The following is a 20,243-nucleotide window of genomic DNA, read 5'->3' as shown; positions in this document are numbered from 1 at the left end:
TCCCGCTGCGCGTTCTGCGCTGATACGTGGCTCCACGCATGGCCCTGTTCGCAGGGAACTTTCTTCATTTTTCCAACCTACCTCAAGAACAGCCTGGCTGAAGGAACCTGATGTCATTTATGTTGCGTCATCGTACGACAATTTCACTGGGAGACTTGGCTTCGCACTTCCAGAATTCCACGTTGCCACGAAACCTTCAGACTGATGCATTTTCCTACTGAACTGAAACGTTGCGACAATAAATATATTTCAGCAAAATGAGATCATCCCTATAAAAACTGGCATGCAGTTTAATAGGATAATACTTTATAATTGCCAGTCGCAGTTTTAAATACCATGGTGTTTATGGTGATAAATGAAACTGTGAGATTGCAAAGGTGCCGTTACAAGATAAAGGCATCAGAGCTTCTGTGCAGTGTTGGCTTGTGCCCATGGCCTCGATTTTTGGAGATCCCAGACCCATCTTAGGCCCAAGAATGGGATCGCTAAATTAAAACCTGAACGACACAAGGAAAATACAAAATCCACAGTAAAAGAAAGCTGCTATTGATGTGAATGACAAAATTGTGCTGTTGTGGCTGCCATACCTAACAGCATAAGCAAGTAACAGATGCACAAACATCTTTAATGTTTTATGAGGCCTTGAAATGTATTTCCAGACCTGTCAGGCTTGGGAGTTTACATGAGAGGATTCCCCATCTGGCACTGAAAGCTATGACAAAGGAAAAAAGAAAATGGCAACGTTTTTAACATCTCTCTTAATTATTAACCTCCTTGATAGACTCTTCATTTAATGATACTGACCATTATGTTTTCTTTGATACAGTGCCCTTCGGACTATGGCAGAGACTGGGCTGTTTCCTGGTCATAATGTATAAATTAGGAGCCCATACATAATGGCCCAGGATAACAGGACCACTTGAAGGGTTTTCTCAAATGGGTTACTGGGCAGATAAACCAGATACCAGCAGTGCAACAATGTTGGGAATTCCATATACAAGGCCTTGCTAGAGGCCATGACAAGATAGGTAGAGGAAGGATATTTGCATTTTCATTGTGTGATTTTCCATGTGTTCCAGTGTAATTCGTACTAGGTACAGAGTATTTTCAGACACATGTATGTAAAGAAATGGCAAAGAACACATACTCGTATAAATGGTTTTGCAGCTATATTGCAAGTTTCTATCCCTCAGGTGGGATTTCACTGTTCTAGTCTAGAGGAAGGTGCATTCATTTGATTTTCAGTTATGTTATGCAACTAAGTAAAACTCAACTTACGATGTGTCTGTGAATGAAAAATAACACGACACATTTTAGTGCAGCCATACTCTGAAATTTTGGCCAAAGCTGAGTACCTTGAGAGGTATACAGGATTTACAGACTTGCAAGCTTACAAGTATGTCACACACTAAACGTACTTCTTTGTACCACGGGTATTATTGCAGAATACTGTGTTAATGACAAAAAGATAGCTATTTCTTACAGAGTAGTGGAAGTTTATATTCACAGACCCCTCCTGTGCAGTTCAGGTGTAAAGGGATGCCCTTGGCTACCAAACAATTGCTGGCAGTGGACAGAGGGAAAACTCTTGACCAGCAGATCCCTTAAGGTCACTGCAGAAGGACTTGGCAGAGCATAGAGCAGCGCTGACCACCATAGCTTCTCCTGCAGATCATCACTCGTATCTTGTTTACACGGGAACGATTTATTCTGTCAGCCAGTGGGCAAGCATTCCTTTGCACTGTTTCTTGGGGAGGTTCCCCTACCGGCACCCACGGAAAGGGAGGCCCTTGGCTAACAGGCTGGCACCAACCACAAACACGCTAGAACCTGGGGCTGTCCTGCTGCACCTGCTGCTCAAGTCTAACTTTTGCTACAGGGAAAAACTTCTATTTCACCTTCCACAACAGCGGTATGGGGGGACTCGTGCCCAGGGTTCGATGCAGACAAGGCCCACGCTCTCCTCCTGCTCCTTCCCATGGCTTCAGCAGGCCCGCGGCACAGGCCGAGGCTGGGGGAGCACCAGCGCTGCTCCTGGCCGCTCCCGAGGCCCTGAGCCCTCCCGGTGGGGACCGTTCAGGTCACGCTGTCCCCGCCACCAACCGCCCCGCCGGGAGCGCCCCTCAGGCCCGCTGAGGGAGCAGCCCGGCGCAGGCCCCCTGCTCACCCGCAGAGGCGGCAGCCTGGAGACCCGCGGCCTCGCTGCCGGCCGAGGGGGCGCAGGCGGTGGATGGCCCTGCCACCGCGGCGGCCGGCGCGGCCCCAGGGGCGGCTGAAGCGGTGGGGCCAGGGGCGGCGAGGCCGGGGTCGGCGGGACCGGCCCGACGCGCCAGGCCGCCGGCGCCGCACGCGCAGCGCCCCTCCCCTCGGCGCGCCCGCCAGCGGCCGCCCACGGCCGGCGCGGGACGGACGGGCCAACGGGCCAACGGGGCGCGGGGCACGTGCGCGCGACAGCCAACGGGGCTCGGTGGGCGGGGCGGGGGCGTGGCCGCGGCGCTGCGAGCGGCTTGTTGTGCGCGCTGCGGAGCCGTTACCCTCCCGCTGCCCAGGCCCTACCGAGCCGGCGACAGGTGAGGCCGCGCCGCCGCGGGCGGCGGGGTGGGGCCCGCGGAGCCCCTGGCGGCTGCTGTGAGGCCGGCGCGGGCGGGAGTGGGCGGTGGGCGCTGCGGCCGCGAGGCCGCGGCCTGGGCCTGCAGGGGGAGAGCTGGGGCCTGCGGGGGGAGGGGCCAGCCGGCGGGGAGCGCGGGCCTGGGGCGGCGGGCTGGGCCGCGGCCTGCGGGCCGGGGCGGGCGTGCGGGGCCGCGCGGGCCGGCGGGAGGCGGGCGGGGCGCGGGCGGCGGAGCAGGGCCCTTAGGCCTCCGCGCTGGCAGGCGAGAAGGCCGCGGGTCCGGCCGCCTGGGGCTGCGGCGCAGGGAGCTGGCCCGGGGCGGCAGATGCGCGGCCGGGGCCCGCACCGCGCCGCGGGGCCTTGCTCCCGTTGCCTCCTCGCGTGTTTATTTCGCTTGTGTCCGCACGGGCGCAGCTTTTGAATCTCCCACCTCCGCTCAGAGTGGCGCGTCTTTACTGACTGGCAGTACCCGAGGGTGGGCTTCCTACTGCGGCCGGTGCGTGTTAGTGGCCGTGCAGCTCTGGGCCTGCCCGGGGCAGGGCTCGGCACCGCTGTGCTAAATGTTTCTGGCCGGAAGAAATCACGACTAAAGTAGCAGCCCACTATTGTTAGTACTCGTGGGAGGCTTTTCAAAGTAGAGTGAATCCCTTTTTGGGGGATTGGAAGAGGCGAGAATGTGTCCTGGGCTGTTCCGTGGGAGGCCGTGGGTGAGGAACGCATCTGGAGGTGGCCGGGATGAAGGGCCGCTGGCTCTGGGGGAATAGTTGGGTGGAAGCGTGTGCTGGTTCCCATGTTCTGTAACGCTGGGGAGCAGAGGAGCGTTATCTGTTGGACGGAGGCTCATATCTGAGACTTGCTGAGAAGGGAGGCATGTTTTAGTGTGTGAAGGACTTTTGCTGGGACGTCTGATCCACTTAATGAGGCATCTGTGGAAAAATAGAGGAGGAAAGAAATGAGAAGGGTAGAGATGCGTTCGCTTCATTAATGCTTCCTGTTGACATTTGATGACTTTTTGTGGTCTCTGTATTTCTGTTCCTTTTTCATTTTATGCCTTGGATGTGGATGTTAGCTGTTGGAATCGCTCAGCGCTTACCTCTTTACCGGCCTGCTGTTCCCCAGTACTCGTGTCTTAACTACTTTTCTTTCTAGATCTGTGTGGACAGAGATCTCTGACTTGTGCATCTTTCTTTAAAACTGGGGTGATGCATATGTTCCAGAGGCTTTATGAAGCCAGTATGGTTGATAGGATTTCTTAGATTTCTGTTGACTCTTGGGTTATGTCGGTGTTGTATGATAGATAATAAAGTCTAGATTCCTTAGCTTGTAAGTCTGTGCAGCATGATACGTACGCTGTGATTGTCCTAGTCCTTGCTCTGAAGCAGTGTAACTGTATTTGTATAATGATGCACATGAGTCTGTGATTTCATGATTCAAGGTGTTCAGCAATGCTGAGTTACAGAACTATGACCTGCACTTGCAGTAGGCTGTCCCCTTGGCTTGACTGGAGTATGGCCGGGAACATCTTAAGCTGATACAGTTGTTACGTATATTATGTAGTGAGTTTATAGCCTTAGTTATTTAGCCCTGATGTGGGTGGTTCTGCAGCACCAGATAAATGTGGTTATACTGCTTTCCTACATAAGTTGTCTCATGCAGCACCAGGTTTGTTGGAGCAACAGTAGTTGTAAGCACAGTCTAAATGGAAAACACTGTGTATAGCATCTTTCTTAATTGTGTCGGAACGTAGCCAGTGTCTAGCACTGACACTAGCTTACCATGAAATGTGCCCTGTGCTCTTAATTAAAACATTCTGTTTTCTGTTTGCTGGTTCTTGGATGTTCTGTCACTTTTCTTCCTGAGAAAACCCATCCTTGTCTTGACCTGTCAGCGATGGGTCATTCTACTTTCAGAATCACTTTCTTTAAGTTGTTGTGCCAGCCTGCTTTCTTTACTGAAGCTTTGGTCTCTGCCTTGTTTCTTGCTTGTTACGAGCCCTCTGTGAATTGATTACAGTAAAATGTTATTAGATGTTGCACTGACTACGTCTTGTGGATGAGCTATCTGTGAAGGTGGTAGACTTTGAGTTACAGGAAGCTCAAGCTTGCTGTATTTGCAGACTTCAAAAAGAGAAGCTGTTCTTTTTGCACTTCTGAGTACTTCAGAAAAAGCATGGAAGGCAGCTGCAGGAGATTCCCACAAATGTAAACATTTAGGAAGAATGACATAGCTCAGCAAATGAGATGTGTTAAATTTTGCTTTCTATTGGAAATTGATCAGGGCACCTTTTTTTGATGTGCAGTTCTGTAATCTAGGCACCTGCAAACTTCAAACTACTGGCCTAAATGATTCATTTGATTATACAACCTTGTTATATGTAGGTGATGTATGCAAAAATAGATTTTAAGCTTCTTTTTGTTTTGTTCTTTTTTGGGGAGGTAGGGTGGAAATAAGCTATGCTGAGAAGGCAGAGGTGTTCTTCATGTGTATGGCTTTGCGCTTTTTTTTAATATTACTAGCAGTGGCATAGTAAGTATGAAGTATAATTTTCCTCTCATCTACTACTTCCATGGCCTCCTTGTAGGAGTGCAGTAGCAAGTTGTGATGTCTCATCAAGCCTTCAGAGATGGATTTCCAGCTACTTCTTTTATGCTGGTGAACAAGTTGGACGCTGTCTCCTCTTGTTACTTCACTTGCCTTCCTGTCTCATCAAAGTGAAAGTACCAGCTGCTAATCCTAGGATGCATCAATGTGTGGGGCAGCTGTTGTCAGAATGTCTGGAATTCACAGTTCTTGTGTCCACTTCTTCTCACCTCCTGGAAGTGTCCTGTGCATAGGAAAGGGGTTGTTCCCCCACAGCAACCGTTCTGTCTCCAGATGCTTTTACTGTAGGTGAAAAAAATTGCCAGAGACATTGCTGGACAGTCTGACACTGTCTAGAACGAGGAAGATAACTTCTTTCTTTTTATATATATATCTGTTTATCATAAATCTGTCCTTTTTTAAATACCTGCACGGAAGGTGAGATAGTGTCAGCTGCATAAAATTGTCCAGCTGTCTCTTCTCAGCCCAAGAACTCTGTTAACTGTCAGTGTCTTTGACCCAGGGACAAAACAACTGTGGAAGCTGTTGATGTGAAACTCAGAGCAGAGCCTCCTCTCTCTGTCAAGGCCAACTATTAACCTTGGAAGACGAGGAAATCTCGGATCTAGCTGCAGGTGCTTAGTATTTCAGCTGTGTAGTTTCCAATTGCCCTTGTACATATCGAGCAGAGATGATGTTGGAAGGCCCTGATCCTCCCGTTCATGTTACAGCAGCAGCGGATGGTAATTATGGCCCGTCTGTATCTGATTTCTGACAGCATCCTAGCTGATTAATTCTGTTCCTATGAATTGAGTATAGGTCATCAGACTGATGGTAAAATGAGGTCATTCCTCTGAAGAATGCAGCTTATTTTTTGGCCTCAGATACTTCTGTCTCTGAATGGCAATATAAGCGTTGACAAAAACATTCACCTTGACGATGTAATTACGTGAACATGGATAAAAACAACTAAGAGAAGCATTTAAAAGCTTTTTAGACAAATCTGCTTGTTAAAGAATATGTAAAGCTAATTCCTTATGAAATACTAAAATTATGACAGTTGAAAATTGTTAGACCAGTAATACACTTAAAACTAGGCTTATGCCTGATGTTATAAAACAAAAATAAAGGAGCTTAAAATATGTGGTAGTAAGAAACATTGGATTAGCATATGGAAATAAAGTTTGTGGAAATGCAGTAGTAGATTTTAGTAATGGCCACCTCTGGTACAGAGATATTTTTATTGTCTGAACTGACAGTATGACAAAATGTTAGAATCTCAAATTTAGTCCAGCTAAGGAGAAAAAGGGCAGTGTCTTAATTCAAGGTTCGCAAAGGGGGAAAGGAATCAATAAAAAGATGAGATCTATTAACTCTGAAAAATCTGAAGGACTGGCAAGCAGGAAGGATCTATTTGGTCTCCAGATTTACAAACAGAACTTAGACATTAGCATGGGAGGAACGTACAGGTACGTTAAGCAACTTGTGTGCCTTAACGCTTAAGAGTTTCAGTGTGAAAGGATCTTCGTGTCTAAAGACAAACTTTTTAAAGTGACCTTCGTTAGCATGTTTCAGTAGACTGAGCTAGTTTCACTCTTGAGGAGGGAGTAGAGTACAAATGCCAAATTAATCAAATTGAATATTAAATTTAAATTTCTCTTGCTTGCTGATATAAGATACTGCAGCTGTGGGGTAGAGGAAGTCAGATGAGACAGCTACGGGGGAAAGAATACTGACCTTGTTGATCGCTGTGGGACAACAAAAAAAGAAATAGGGTAACTGTACATTTTGGGGGAAGGAATCTGTGATGCCTCGCTTTCTGCCTTTAAGTTTTCATATGTACCCAAACATTGTACTTGAAAGCTCAGGAAGATGGCTATTCCAGCAAAGTGTAAGATTCATGCTTATGAAATAGAGCAGCTGTCAATCAGCCTAAGCAAGTATAACAAGCAAGAAAAGGTGAGGTCAAGATTCTTCCTTTGTGGTCATGGACTTGCTTTTTGGAAACAGTATCAGGTATCACTTAAACATAGACATGCTACTTAGCACCAACATTTTTTTTATTTATAAGGAAAACTTAAGCATTATCACAGCCAAGTATACATTGAAATAATCTTAAGCGTGTAGCTCAGATCTGAGTTGAGGTTTTGAAGTATGTGGCCTATACTTTGCATGTACCTGCTAGGATAACCTTTTATGTTAAACATTTTTTTCCCCCTCAGATGCTCTATAAATGTTATTTTTCAATTGAAGAGAGTATCTGTAGATTTGCTGATTTCCCCCCCTCTATTGGCTTTTGGTGTTTGGTTGAGATTAAAATCCTCTGCTATTTGAAGTAATGCTGTATGAATGCAGCATAGGTGAAATAGCAGTGGGTCTTGTGTTGTATTGTCATTGACCTGTAGTCTGTACGGATATTCATGGAGAGGTCTGTGCTTGTGGGGTGTAATGTGGAGAGCTGCTGGGAACATGAAAGGAGTTTGTGTAAAGAATAAAAGGGATTTTCTTGGAGATTATGGGGGAAGAATCTGTGGCATATGTAGAGAGGTCTGGATTAAGAAATTGAGATGTATTCTGGCTGTGGAGTGTACTGGGAAACTTTTTCTCTGTTTTCTGGGAGGTATGTGAATGTCTTGCTGCTGGAGCAGCTTCTGTGGTGAAACCTATTATTTTCCTTACAGCTATCGGTGATTTCTGAGAAGAAAACATGCTGGGTTTGTCCCCCTCTTCCTTCCCAGGTTCTGTCCCTTCTATGTCTTGATTAAACTCCGGTTTCTCAATCCTGTCTCGATAGCTGGCTGCAAAGCAAGTATTTGCATGGCAATACTATGTTGGATCATTCTTGAAAACTGTTTTCCTGGGACACTTAAAATTAGTGGAGACCCTGCAGGCCCTTCAGGCCCTTCTGTGTGTGTGTGGCGTTGCTTTTGGCATGTGGTCAGACCTGGACACCTCAGCACCTCTGCATCTGTCTTTTGCAGCTGTTTGGATTGGTTTGGCGCTTCCCTGGATGCAGTAGTGTCCTTTTTCTTCTATTTCAGGTGTGATCTCCAAGGAAGACTGCTCAGCAGCTTCACAATTGAGTGGTAGAGCAGTGTTCAACACAGATAGCCAAATTTGTGGTTTGCCTCCAAGTCAACCATGACTCGCTGGGGGGGGGGGGGGGGGGGGGCATGTGAACAAATATCATCCATGTGCTGAAGAAACAGGAGGAGGTGTCTTGTTTGTATAGCCCTGAAGGTCTACTTTGAAGCACCCTATCAAGATTCTTGAGGTCAGCCAGTGTATTTAAGAATAAACCCTTGAGACTGAAGTCCTGGTTGCTCAAGACAGCTCACCAGCAGAATTCTGCCGCTGTCACTTGTTTCAGTGCAGGATCCCTGTTCATATACCAGGATTAATCCCAGCAAGAGAATTCATCAGTGTAGGGACTCTGTGCGACACTGTCTGCTGAAGCATTTCCTGCATAGTGTGGCCCAGGTGATGCTAACTTGCATGTCATTGCAAAGAAAGACTGAGGTGTTGGGTCAGTAACCTGTGCCAGCAGCCTCTGTTCTGCTGTGGTCTGAGAACCCTACTGTGCTCTCTACGGCCCGTTCCCAGTGTTGAAGTTGCCACAAACTGTGCCACAATACTTTAATGCGCTCATCGGGCTCTCTTTGGCCAGGTGTCAGATACTGGTGTAGTCTTTGTGCTTCTGATATCAAAGACAAGAAATATGTTTGAGGTACCTCTGACCTTCTTGTCTTTGGTACAGCTGGTGTTAGTGCTCACCTGTGCCTCTGCAGTGCTACATGGCTTTCAGTGCCTGGAGAACTATATTGCGTGAGTGAGAATGGATCAGTTGCTGGAGTGATAAAACCTGCTCCTTGGATTTTAATGAAGGTGCTAATTGCTGGCATGAAAGAGCACAGAATTCATTGCTCCTGGAGAATTTCCTGTCTTAGTTCTGCAGTACCTGAAATACTCACGTTATCATCTATCATCTGTTTAGGTGTCTGCATTCAAGTTTGTGCTCCTGGTAGTGGTCTACTGCCTTTGCACACCTGTGAACAAGGTGAAGGTATATTAAACCTCTTGTCTGAAGACAGCTATCTTTCTTGCCAGTGTTCCTGTTTCAGATTATCTCCTGAGACTTGTACAGGTCTTTCTTCTTAGCAAATGTGTCACAGTGGAAGACTTAGGTGCTGTATCCTGGAATTCTGGATGGAGATCCTGAGCATCGTTTGGCAAAAGCTTCTATTGGTCTGTGGACAGAACCATTTGTGTAATTTTTCTTTTAAACCTTCTGGGGTCTTTCGCACTTTTGTGAGAAGGTGATTGTCACGGTCAGTGCGAATTTCTGGAAAAAATACCTTGGAAATCTTTTCAGTGCAGTCCAGAGACCTGAGAACGCAGACCTGGCTGTTCGTGAATGAGCAATATTTGAGGCAGGTAGTAAAGTGCTGGGCCATGTGAATCTGAGCATCTCCAAAATTAAGGGAAGATCAAGGCACAGTACATATTCCTGTTGGTTGTTCTATGTCCTTGAGATCATAAATTTGAGAGCACCTTACACACAGAAAAAAAGAGAAGGCTGCCTTTTAAAACAAGCTGTTGCAGGGTTTGGTTGTTTTTTTTAAAAAAAATCATTTCAGGAACTGCAGTGCAATGGAACTTAGCCTTAAAATTTCCGTTTTTGGGGATATAGAATTGAAAGCTTTTTTTTTTTTTTTTTTTTTTTTTTGGAAAGGCTGTGAAGTATCCATCTCATTACAGATAGCTTTCCCAAATGGAGCTGGTAGGCCATCTTTCCATCCATCCTCGACCTTGATGAGGATATCGGTACATTAAGACTTCTGATTTATGTCTATGTGTGTTCACAAACATCAGTTAGTGAAGTTATAGATCCAAGTTGGTTCCTAGGCCTGGTTTTCAAGCCCGGAATATTTACTGATACAATTTGACCGTTCTCTCTTTGGTAAAGAAAGATCAGGAGATTCCCTCAACATATTTCAGCGACAGCAGAATAAAAAACTTGTTTTCTCATGTAGCATTTCTCATGTCATCCATACTGACCATCTCATACCACCTTTTCTTTTTGGAATTCTCTGCAGTATGCAAAGGTTAATGATTCTTCAGGGACACTTTTTATTCTTGCTGGTGTGGGAACTGTTCACCACCAGTGGAGGAAGTGGTTTCCCACAAACTTCCAGGATGGCTAGAAAGTGTTAGTCTGGCAGTAGATTGTGTAAGTGCTTGGTGAAAGATCAAGGAGAAAGAGGCATCTTCTTTATCAGCACTCTTCTCCTTTTCTTCTTTAAAGCACACAGAAGCGATAAAGACATAGTATTCCTGATAGCCCATGAAAGTGTTTGCCAGGCCTTTATGCAAGGGCATCCCATAATTTTTTTCCTAATGTCTGAAGAAAAGTAGATGGAAAGCTTCCTTCACAGTTCTAATTGCTTCTGAATCAGCAATGCCCTAGGCACCCCTTGTTTATCATGGGGAGATATAGATGGTAAGTCTTGCAGACAGTGGGATTAGAGACTGTGGTAAAACGATTTAAAGTTGATGACCGTTTGCCAAACTCCTGTCAGTTTTGTTTGATGCCACACACAAGTCTGGTAGCTTGCCATCTTGGTGTGCTGAGGAGTTTTCTATGCTTGGTATCTAGCTGTGGTGCCACCTTTTTAGGCAGCAGATACACCTTGGAGGATAAGGAAATACTTTATTTTTTTTAAAAAAAAAAAGGTTTTGGTAAGTGTTAAAGTATATAGTAACTTCTTAAACTTGGCAGGAGGAGAATTGTTGCAGCGGGAAGGATTTGTATCATCACGGGCAGATTGGGTTAAAGTGAAAGGAACTTGAACTTTTGTCTCATAAAGCTGGAAAAATCTCAGCACTTCTGCCTTTGCTTACTAAATACTCTAATTGTACTGTACAACTTCCATACGTGTCAACACATTGGTGTGTTGTGCTTGTAGGGCTTGAATTTTATGCCGGACAGGCAAGCAAAGCTGCCTTCCATTAAAACAGTTTTGAAGACATAAGTCACCTGGTTTTATAGCTTGGATATTTTGAGCAAAGAAGGTTCAGCTGTTTGAGTGTCATTTAGCAGAACAAGAAACTTTTCTGAGGTTGTGCTCAGACAGTTCTGACAGAGCTGGAAGGGAACATGTATTTAATGATATAATGTCACGGCACAAGTGGGACAAGCTGGCAGCTTAAAATCATCTGGTGGGAGTGTCTCTTCCCCTGCTTCTAGTTCTGTGTTATCTGCTCTTTCTTTCCTATCCTCTGCCATTAGCTCTGGTGCTTAACCTTGCTGCAAGGAAAGCAGATTAAAACTGCTGACAAAACAAAAAGTGCTTCCCTCCTGGTGTAGGTTTCCATTGCTTCCATGGTGCAGATTGGTTATCCTGTGGACAGAAGGGTGCTGGCGCTTGCTCGTGTTGACACTTGAAACAGAAATGGGGAGTAAAATGCTGATCAGTGGGTGAGAGGGAGCAAGACCTCGCCTTTAAACTGCAAGCTGTTAATCCTTTTACCAAAAAAAAAAAAAAAAAAAGATTGAGTTTAAATCTATACTGTGCTTGATCTCAATATTAGTCATGATCTGTTCTCAAATGGTGTACTCTGTTATCGTCATTTAAAATCTGACCTTTGCAAGAAGAAAGTATGAAATAAATGCTAAACATGATTTAACAATAGCTGCTGGTGAGGAGACTGAAAATCCCTTCCTGCAGACAGCATTCACTTTCTAGATTTAGGATTTCTAGGTGCTGTTCCTGACTTTTTCCATTTTTTTTCAACTTGTAAATAATTGTCAGTAGTGGTGCAATCCCTGGAAAGCTTCATCCTGTAGTAGATCCTGCTCCGTAAAATAAAGCTGGTGCATCATTGCTGCTCGGGCCCTTGGCATAGAAGGCAGCGGGGTCTGTAAGTTTCACAAAACTCTTAAGCTGATGCTACATAGTTGTCTTGTGGTGTCAATGGCTGTAACTCAAAATCACCTTCTTTGAGAAGCGTATGTGGTCATATGAGTGCTTCTGAGCCACCTTGATGCAAAAATAAATTGGCAAACAGCCAGTTATTAACTACATGGTCCTGCAGGGCTTGCTGGCTCACTGTGCATGGAGATGAGCTAGAAGCTTTCACATCTTCTGAACACCTGACCTGATGTTTTACTGTTGGCTGAGAAACAATGGTATCTTAAACTGTTCTAATACAGCTTGGATTGATTATCCCCTCAGGTAAGATTAGCACTGTGATAGTGGTACCTGTTTCAGATAATATGCTCAGTTCTCTGGCAGACTGCAGCTAGAGGAATTTAATAGTAGTTGCTTCTGTACAGCATCTTATGTTATTCTTTTAGCCAAATGAATGTATTGGCCAAAAGTCCTATTAAAGTAAACGCAAAATTATCTTTGAGCCTGTGGTAATTAACTCTTCTAAGGTGGCAGTGAGAGATGCAATGAGAAGCAGATTTCATGTTGAACTTGGAAGGTTTACACTAAACTTTCAGAAGGGAGTTAAGAGTTGCAAGTCTGTTGCTAAGTTTCTGGTGCTTGAATCTGTCGTTAGACTGATCTCTTGCATCAGGTGAAGCATTCATTTACCTTGATTCTGGAAATACAGCAGTGTGAATCTGAATTTACAGAGCTGGTAAACAGTATAGCAAGAACAGATAATTAACTAAGCAAGCATTGGTGATTTAGTTATATGCAGCCAAACTTCAGGTGGTATTCCCGTCGTGAGAATGCCGGATTAAAGACAAAAAACTCAGTCCTTTCAGATTAGCCTTAATTTCCTCCAAAAACCAAGTGTTTGGTCTTATGCCTCTTACTGGTGGAGTTTGAATTTGGAAACACGTAAGATTATTGCAGGTATATGGTGTACATTGACGTTTCTGTATGCTGTTCATAGACATAGTTCAAAGAGTTCAGGTTCTGTGGTAAAACACGCAAACAGTGTGGAGTGCTGAACCGAGCATCAGGAAGCCATGAATTCACTTCAGGTTTTTAGCAGCTTTTCTGTTAATTCTGTCTGCTTCACAACTGTTTTTAAGAACTGTTAAACAAAACTATGTTGGTTTGGAGCTAGAGATGTTTAACGTTCTTGGACTAGAAGATGAACAAATCTGCAGCAGTGAACTTGAGAACCAGAGTCTGGAACCATACAAGAAATCAGCTTCCTGGTGGTGGTGCCTTCCAGAAAGAACATGCTGATCTAGACTTGCTGAATCTTCTAGACATCACTTTTCTCCTGTAGCAGGGATGGGGTTTAGGTATCCTGATTTCAAAGTAGTTGTAAAAAAATTTACAATCTATTATTCCGGCAGGTCATGAAGGAAGAGCATCATGGGGCTGTTGTGAGTTTGAGCTGTACATGTCCTCTGCATCTGAAACATCAGGATTCAGTCCCTGCTCATGGCTGATTAAGGCAGAGAGTATCTTCATATGATGGAATTTCTGGGTATTTTCTCTAGGCTTTCTTTAAAAAGGTGCAAAAATAGAAACTATCAAATACTCAACAAGCACCAAAGTTAGGTTTCCAGTACAAATTCCTGTCTCCTATATGCAATTAAGCGGTCACCGAAAGGCAACTATTTAACAATAACAGGGCCTTAAGATGGAGGGTAAGCAAAGCATGAAGGAAAAAACATTTAGAAAATAGTCCGCATTTGAAATACTGAACTGGGTATAGTAGATCTGGCTGCTGCTGCTCCTCTTTCTGTCTTCTAAAATTTCAGACCATAAGGTTGGAAGTAAGGTTGAGGTGGCAGTTTTGATTCTGGTGAGTCAAGTGCTTGGACATGTGGAAAGTGATTTTTAACTCTGTTGTTGTGAATACTTTGGTGTTTACAGGAATGTGTGCAAAGTCTGTCTTAATGCTTTTTATTAATGTAAAAAAAAATGTTAAGAGCTCTTCAATGGTACAGAGTTTTGTAAAATGCCATGCTTGTTAGTTTCAAAGAGTGAATTGTTCTGGAATTTTCAACAAATGTTTTGGTTTTGAGTGGAAAAAATGTGTAGTTGAAAGGGTTGCTTGTTCTCAGTTTTTTAAAATAAACATTCAAACTTATTTCAGGTGGAGGAAGTCTGGCTTATTGACATGCAAAGATCTAGAACTTATGTGGGATTTTTCTCTTTGCAGATATATTGTAAAATGTCTAATGGTTATGAAGATCACATGGCTGAAGATTGCAGGGATGATATTGGTAGAACAAACTTAATTGTGAACTACCTCCCTCAGAACATGACGCAAGATGAATTACGGAGTCTATTTAGCAGTATTGGCGAAGTTGAATCTGCAAAACTTATTCGGGACAAAGTTGCAGGTATAATCCAGTATATAAGAAATTTTTACTTTGTGGTAGACTGCTCAAGCAATTACTTAATTGAATGCAATTTGATGTAGAAATATTCAATATTTGTGTGTGTGTGTGTGTAATCAAACTATTGACAAGTATGCATGTAACTACAGTAGTGCTAATACTAGACATTGAGGATTAGGAAGGTAGAATACTTAAGGCTAAGTTAATGACTGTTTTGTATATGGTTAAGAATTCCAAGAAATACCGTTCCTAAATTTGAACATCAATAGGCGTGTCTAAAAATAGTTTGAATTTGGTCACCAGCTTATTTATTCTTCCTACAGTCTGTGAATTTTTGAGTCTTACTAGAGCTCTAAATATGCAAACAAATTTCTTGATCTGATTTTGATCAGTAAAATAAAGGTGTGGTATGTGCTTGAAATGGTTGTAGGCTTTAGCGCTTCAGGAATTTAACTTGTAAGTTCTTTGAATAGGATTGATAGTTATAGCTTTAAAAAATGAGAGGAATGAACAGTTCAGATTTGTGAAACTTCATGTTTCCTTGCAAACAAAAAAATGCTGGTAAAGCAACTGGTTCAGTAAGTATTTATTTGCAGGAGCTTTTTATCTGCTCTGCAAAGATGTTTTAATCCTACATTTAAATTCTGGTTATTCTTGTTCAGAATTCATGGAATCTTGGATTTAGTGGGAGAGCGTGGTTGTTTCTGTAAACAAAAGCAATTGTGTTGTTAACTAGCTATGCATACTTGTTTGTTCTCAGCCGCAGATGATTTCCTTGTGGAATTTGCTGTTCCACATGCTCGATCTTGTATTTCAGAACCTAGCAATACTGTCTTAGATCATTATCTATCTAATCCATAATGAAACAGGTCTGAAACTACTTCACTGTGTAAAAACTGCATGAAAGCTGATGAAACACATGAGAATTCCTTCTGTGTTATTTTAACTGACTTTAGTTTATGTGCTCGAGAAGAGATGTGAGAACTAATTAAAAACTTTCAGAATGGTTTCTCTGATTTCCATGCCTCTTTAGTTCTCCTAATTTCTTTCAGATGAAGTTTCACATGATCGCTGTCTGTCTAAATCTGTACTTATGGAATGTATATCGAAAATAATCATGAAATACTTACATAAAATACAGATTTCTTTGAATATTTTGGTAGCTGAGTTATCAACCTAGATGTAGTCATACAGTTTGAGATGCTTAGAAGCAGAAGCTTGCTCTGGAGGCTGCTTTTCCAAGGAAATAAGACTACTTGATGAATGGCTTGCTATCATTAACAAATGTCACAGCTGATCCACACCTTAGACTTTCAATTAAGCACAAAATCGTCTGCACAGGAGGTAAGGATATTTTAGATGGGAAGCCAGACACATCATTACCTGAAGTTTGAGAGCCTACCTCACACTGTTCCCTGTAGCATCAAATACTCTGGTAAAATCTGGTTAACTTTAACTTGGAACTTGACAGCGGTGGGTAGTTTAAAGTCCAAAACATATACTTGTGTGCTTCAGATTTTTCTTAACAACCCTCTGAAAAAATGAGACTAAAATTCCTGTTAGGGTTGCATAGAGTCCTTTGGTGCCTGTGGACAAAAATGTTGGCTTCTCTTTAAAGGGATTGCAAGTGTTTTAATTCTTGGTGGCTGCGTTGGTCAGACCACTTAATTTTGTTGCTACCTAATTTTTCATTCACTTGCAACACTGTTACAAGCAATTCCCAGTCTTCTTGCTCACTGGTGGTTTTGGAGTATCAGTGAAACCAGTTGGCTTCTTCAGGAACCTTCTGAAAATGCCACTTTTCTTTTTCTTCCTTTTGCTTTTCTTTTTGCCCCTTCATGTTTGCATTAAGATTTAGGTATTGAGAAACTCCACTCTAAGCAGGTCTGATGTTTGGCTGCCCCCGTAGAGAACAGTCTTGTGGCAGAGTTCTGCTTTCCTTGTGCACCACCACTTGCATTTCTGCAGAAAAACCTGTTTAGCTCCCTGACCTTGGTTTCTGTGAGGTCAGATAAGTCATAATATTGGCACATAAGACGCAGTGGGGTTGAGTGGCCTGGACAGCAAGGATGTAACTCCTCCTTTTGTTGCAATTTTTTTTAGATCAGTTTAGTTTTTCTCAGTGAAATTACAGCTTTAGTGCCACCATGACATTCTGTTAAAGCATTTTGTCTTTGGAGTTGCCTTTATTGATTGTATTTGCAGAATTAAAATCAATCTTTGCTTGATAATGCTTATTTTTCATAAACCAATAACTGGTATGTTTATTTTTCTCAATTAATTCTCTATTAGTGAAACATGTAGGACAGAAAATGTCTTCTGCCTGGAATGCAGTTTTTAATGATTTACTGAACTAGCCTTAGCTGTCAGGAGACTGATTACTTAAATTCAAGAATCTATTTGAAAGCCAGAGTTTCGTTTTAGCAAAGTATTTCATTATGATCAGAGTATGTATGTTGTTGGATTTTGTTTCAAATACAGCATGGTACAGAACAATCTTATGTTCCATGTATTAGATTGTGCTTATACAATTTAGAGAAACTTCTTGAAACCATTAGGCTACCTATCCCTTATTTTGTTATTGATGAATGCTATAGGAAGTTGAAAGTAGCAGCAATCCATAGTGTCAGTTTACATTCCTTACTATGAATTTTCTGCTTTGTGTACACATGGATTATAGCAGCCGGTAAAAGTATAGCTATGCATTTGTTTTGTTGAGATGTGATAACTTCTTTTCCTGTTTTTTGCAGTTACTGTAAAGAGAAGCTTGTGCACGCTAAGGTGAAGATTAGACAGGGTGCAGTGCTCCTTCAGCTCTTCCTGATCATACTGGAAAGATAGGGTGCTGGTCTCGTCATTCTTCAGTTTGTGTATTGCATTCCTAAGCACTTCCAGACATGGCTTTGCTTAACTTGTGATGAGTGAATCAGTACTTGGGGTCAGCGGGCAAATAATGAGATGTTGCTCTGTTGCTCACTGTACTTGTATTTATGGTGAGTATGTCGTGGATGTCCAGGATTTTCATAAGAGATCTATAGAACTTGGATATCATTCTTTCTGTCAGATCTTAAGACTAGCACTAGCCATATCTTGGGGCTTTGAGCCCTGGGGAAGCATGAGAAGGTCGCTTCCCAATTTAGTATGGCACAGTGTCAAGTCTGAGATGTAACTGTTGCATCTCCTGGCCCTTTTGTGGTAATTGCTGAGGCTTGTGAGTAGCCATCGACCCAATTCAGCTGATTAAATACTCTCTTCCTGTGGCTCTGGCTCATGAGGCTGAGAGCAAGGAAATAGTACTGGGGTTTGTCTGATCAGTCTGTACTGATTAGACCGTAGCCTTCTAGCACTGATTTCAGACTCAATGGTGCCAAATGTGTATAATGTTAAAAGTCCTCTTTCTTGGAGCAACTGCCTCCTATCATAGATGATTCAATGGAAGAAATCAGTCCCATACCATATTTTGCACTGGGGGTGCTTTACTTTGCTGGGACATCCATATTCTGGGGTACGGTTTTCTGGACAGTCTGCTGCGTTGGACTTCTCTTATAGGTGAACATTTTTTCAAGCGTTTCTCCTCCTTCAGTATCTGTTAACGCAGAAATTCAGGCCTTTGCCATGCTAGTCTTGCTGGATTTCTTGCAGCACAGATGTGGGTGGCTCATCATGTCGGGATATCTGATTGCGCGCAGTGCAGATGCTTCTAATCAGTAGCTGTAAGTTTTCTGAGAGAACCTGGTCGTTTCTAGTCTGCTTGTTTTTGCAGGCATACAGATTTTTAGTCCTTCTGGACCAAATGATAAAGCTGAAAGTTAGTCTGCCATGAGTGTTAAGTTGCATTTAATTTCTTTGTTCTTCCCCTCACTCTGCTGAAGTGTTGGTGCTTTCAAACCCAACTGTTTTAGAGATCTGAAAAGATTGGGTTAAACATTTCCCATGTGTTTAAGGTTTCAAACTGCTCTGGGATCTTTTTATTGCTCATGTCACCCATAGCCCTGCTCTGAGTACCTGGTGACAGGTGTGCTGTGTGCACCTCCCTGTAAAAGTATTCAGTCTGATGGCAGTTGATTTTGTTAGGGAGGCATCCAACTTCTTGAGGGTTCTTGTTCCCTCCCTCACACCTTCTGTACTGCTTGAGCAGGGAATAAGGTATCCCTGTGATACTCATGACAAAATACTCATGACTTTCTGCTCTAGGAAATCTAGGATATGATCCTTTAGACTGTGCCAAAGGCTGGCTGTACCTGTCAGCTACCAAAATGCAGCCATCTCGGTGCAGACACTGGAAGGAGACGGTGGGCTTCCTCTCCACTGTCTGTATTTGCTTATGTAAGTTTGAGCTCTGATGGAGCTTGCTGAGGTTGAACCCCTTGATCAGCTGCCAGGTACAAAGGCATCGCTCCACTGTTGCTGAAAACCACGGAGCAGAATGGATGTTTTGGGATGACTTGTTAATGTTGTGTGCAGAAATCTGGGGTCCATCTCCAGCAGTGCTTGCTGTTAGAGCTGACTCAGGCTGCAAGTGTGCACGTGGCTTACAGAACCGAAAAGAAATCACTTCCCAGGCAGTTGGAATCCCTCAGGGATTGGTATGCATCTTCACCTTTTCCTTGTCTTTTTCTTTTCGTGATGTTTTCTCTGGAAGGCTTGCACGGAAATGATGCAGCTGGAAAAGAAACAAATGGCTGTGTCCTGGTAAGCTTTTAAAGCAAGAAGGGAAGGAGGATTTTATTGCACTGCTTTCAGATCTGAAAGGCAGTAAGTAGCGCTCTAGCTTGCATGACAGGGTAACCATTCATTTTACTAGTGCAGTGGACTCCAGTCTGGAAACAGAATTCTTAAGTGTTCTTGTTTTGTGGAAAGTATTCTCTTTGACCGAAATTGCTTCCTTTTGCCTGGAAAACAACCGTTAAATTGTTCATGCAGTTTTGCTGTTAACTGTGGAACTGGAATACATCATTAACCTTGGATTTTTTTTCCCCTAGCTTTTTAATCACTTTTGGTGGTATGCAGTTTCTTTAAATGTGCATTCAAGAATGTGGCTTTTGGTTAGATCCGCTTAAAGTGCGAGTGGAGCACGGTGCAGTGATTCCTGGTTCAGTGTTGATCTGACTAATCCGGCCTTAAACAGTACAGTGCTTACCAAATGTCTTAACTAGTTAGGCACAAGACCAGACTATCCAGCTAGGCTGAGCTTTGCCCCCAGCCTGACACGAACATGATTATGTGGGATTTCTGCAGTGCCCTTTTGGTGTTGGCATGACTAATGATGGTTTTGGACAGCATTTATGACTAAACTGGAGGTGAAGCATAACTGTAAAAAGTAATTCAGAATGATTAATTGTAGCTTCAAGGAGTTACTTGGGGGGAAAAAAAACCAACTTCCTTTTTCTAAAATGTGTAAGAAGACTGTAGAATATTTTTTGGGGCAAAGTGAAAGTGATTTTTAAGATTAACTTGCTACTTCAATACCTGCTCTAAAACTACTGTACTTAGCTCTAGCTCAAGCAGCACTTTTTCTAGTTTTCTGGGACTTAACTGTGGTCACTGTGGTAGAAGTGGGAAGGAATGGGTGTGTTTCAGAGAAGCGAAGCAATTTCTCAGGATCACTGATGAATTTAGGTGTAAGGACATTGCTGAAGAATGAAGGACTGGGTACTTTGGGACTGGATCAGGAGGAAAGTTTTTGTTTGGGCTGTGGGTTTTAGTTTCAGCTTCACTTGTTTTCAGAGAAGCTGA

The 20,243-nt window shown here is 43.2% G+C and overlaps 2 protein-coding genes across 20 annotated transcripts in view; one reads left to right on the top strand and one right to left on the bottom strand.

The window, feature by feature from the left end:
- Window positions 1-2,334, bottom strand: part of MATK (megakaryocyte-associated tyrosine kinase) — a 31,179-nt gene extending 28,845 nt beyond the window's left edge. For 5 of the 8 annotated variants that reach the window (XM_055708367.1, XM_055708368.1, XM_055708369.1 and 2 more), the window contains exons 1-2: window positions 1,899-2,333; window positions 82-222 (exon numbers count right to left, since the gene is read on the bottom strand). The gene's annotated coding sequence lies outside the window, so the exon portion shown is untranslated. Of the gene's footprint in view, window positions 1-81; window positions 223-1,898 lie in introns of all 8 variants that reach the window. The other 3 variants (XM_055708373.1, XM_055708372.1, XM_027798505.2) reach the window with 3 other exon arrangements.
- Window positions 2,335-2,450: 116 nt separating this feature from the next.
- The window catches only part of ELAVL1 (ELAV like RNA binding protein 1), a 58,949-nt gene continuing 41,156 nt past the window's right edge, over window positions 2,451-20,243 (top strand). For 11 of the 12 annotated variants that reach the window (XR_008731940.1, XR_008731937.1, XR_008731939.1 and 8 more), the window contains exons 1-2: window positions 2,451-2,570; window positions 14,327-14,510. Coding sequence is in view for 4 of the 12 variants with exons in the window: in XM_055708382.1 (XP_055564357.1) it covers window positions 14,339-14,510 (172 nt within the window). In the remaining 8 variants the exon portion in view is untranslated. The remainder of the gene's footprint in view (window positions 2,571-14,326; window positions 14,511-20,243) is intronic. The other variant, XM_055708384.1, reaches the window with a different exon arrangement.

The sequence above is a fragment of the Falco cherrug genome, chromosome 4 (assembly GCF_023634085.1).
Source record: "Falco cherrug isolate bFalChe1 chromosome 4, bFalChe1.pri, whole genome shotgun sequence".
NCBI lineage: Eukaryota > Metazoa > Chordata > Aves > Falconiformes > Falconidae > Falco > Falco cherrug.
The sequence above is the reverse complement of the archived record's forward strand: the minus strand, read 5'-3'. Positions and strand labels throughout refer to the sequence as shown.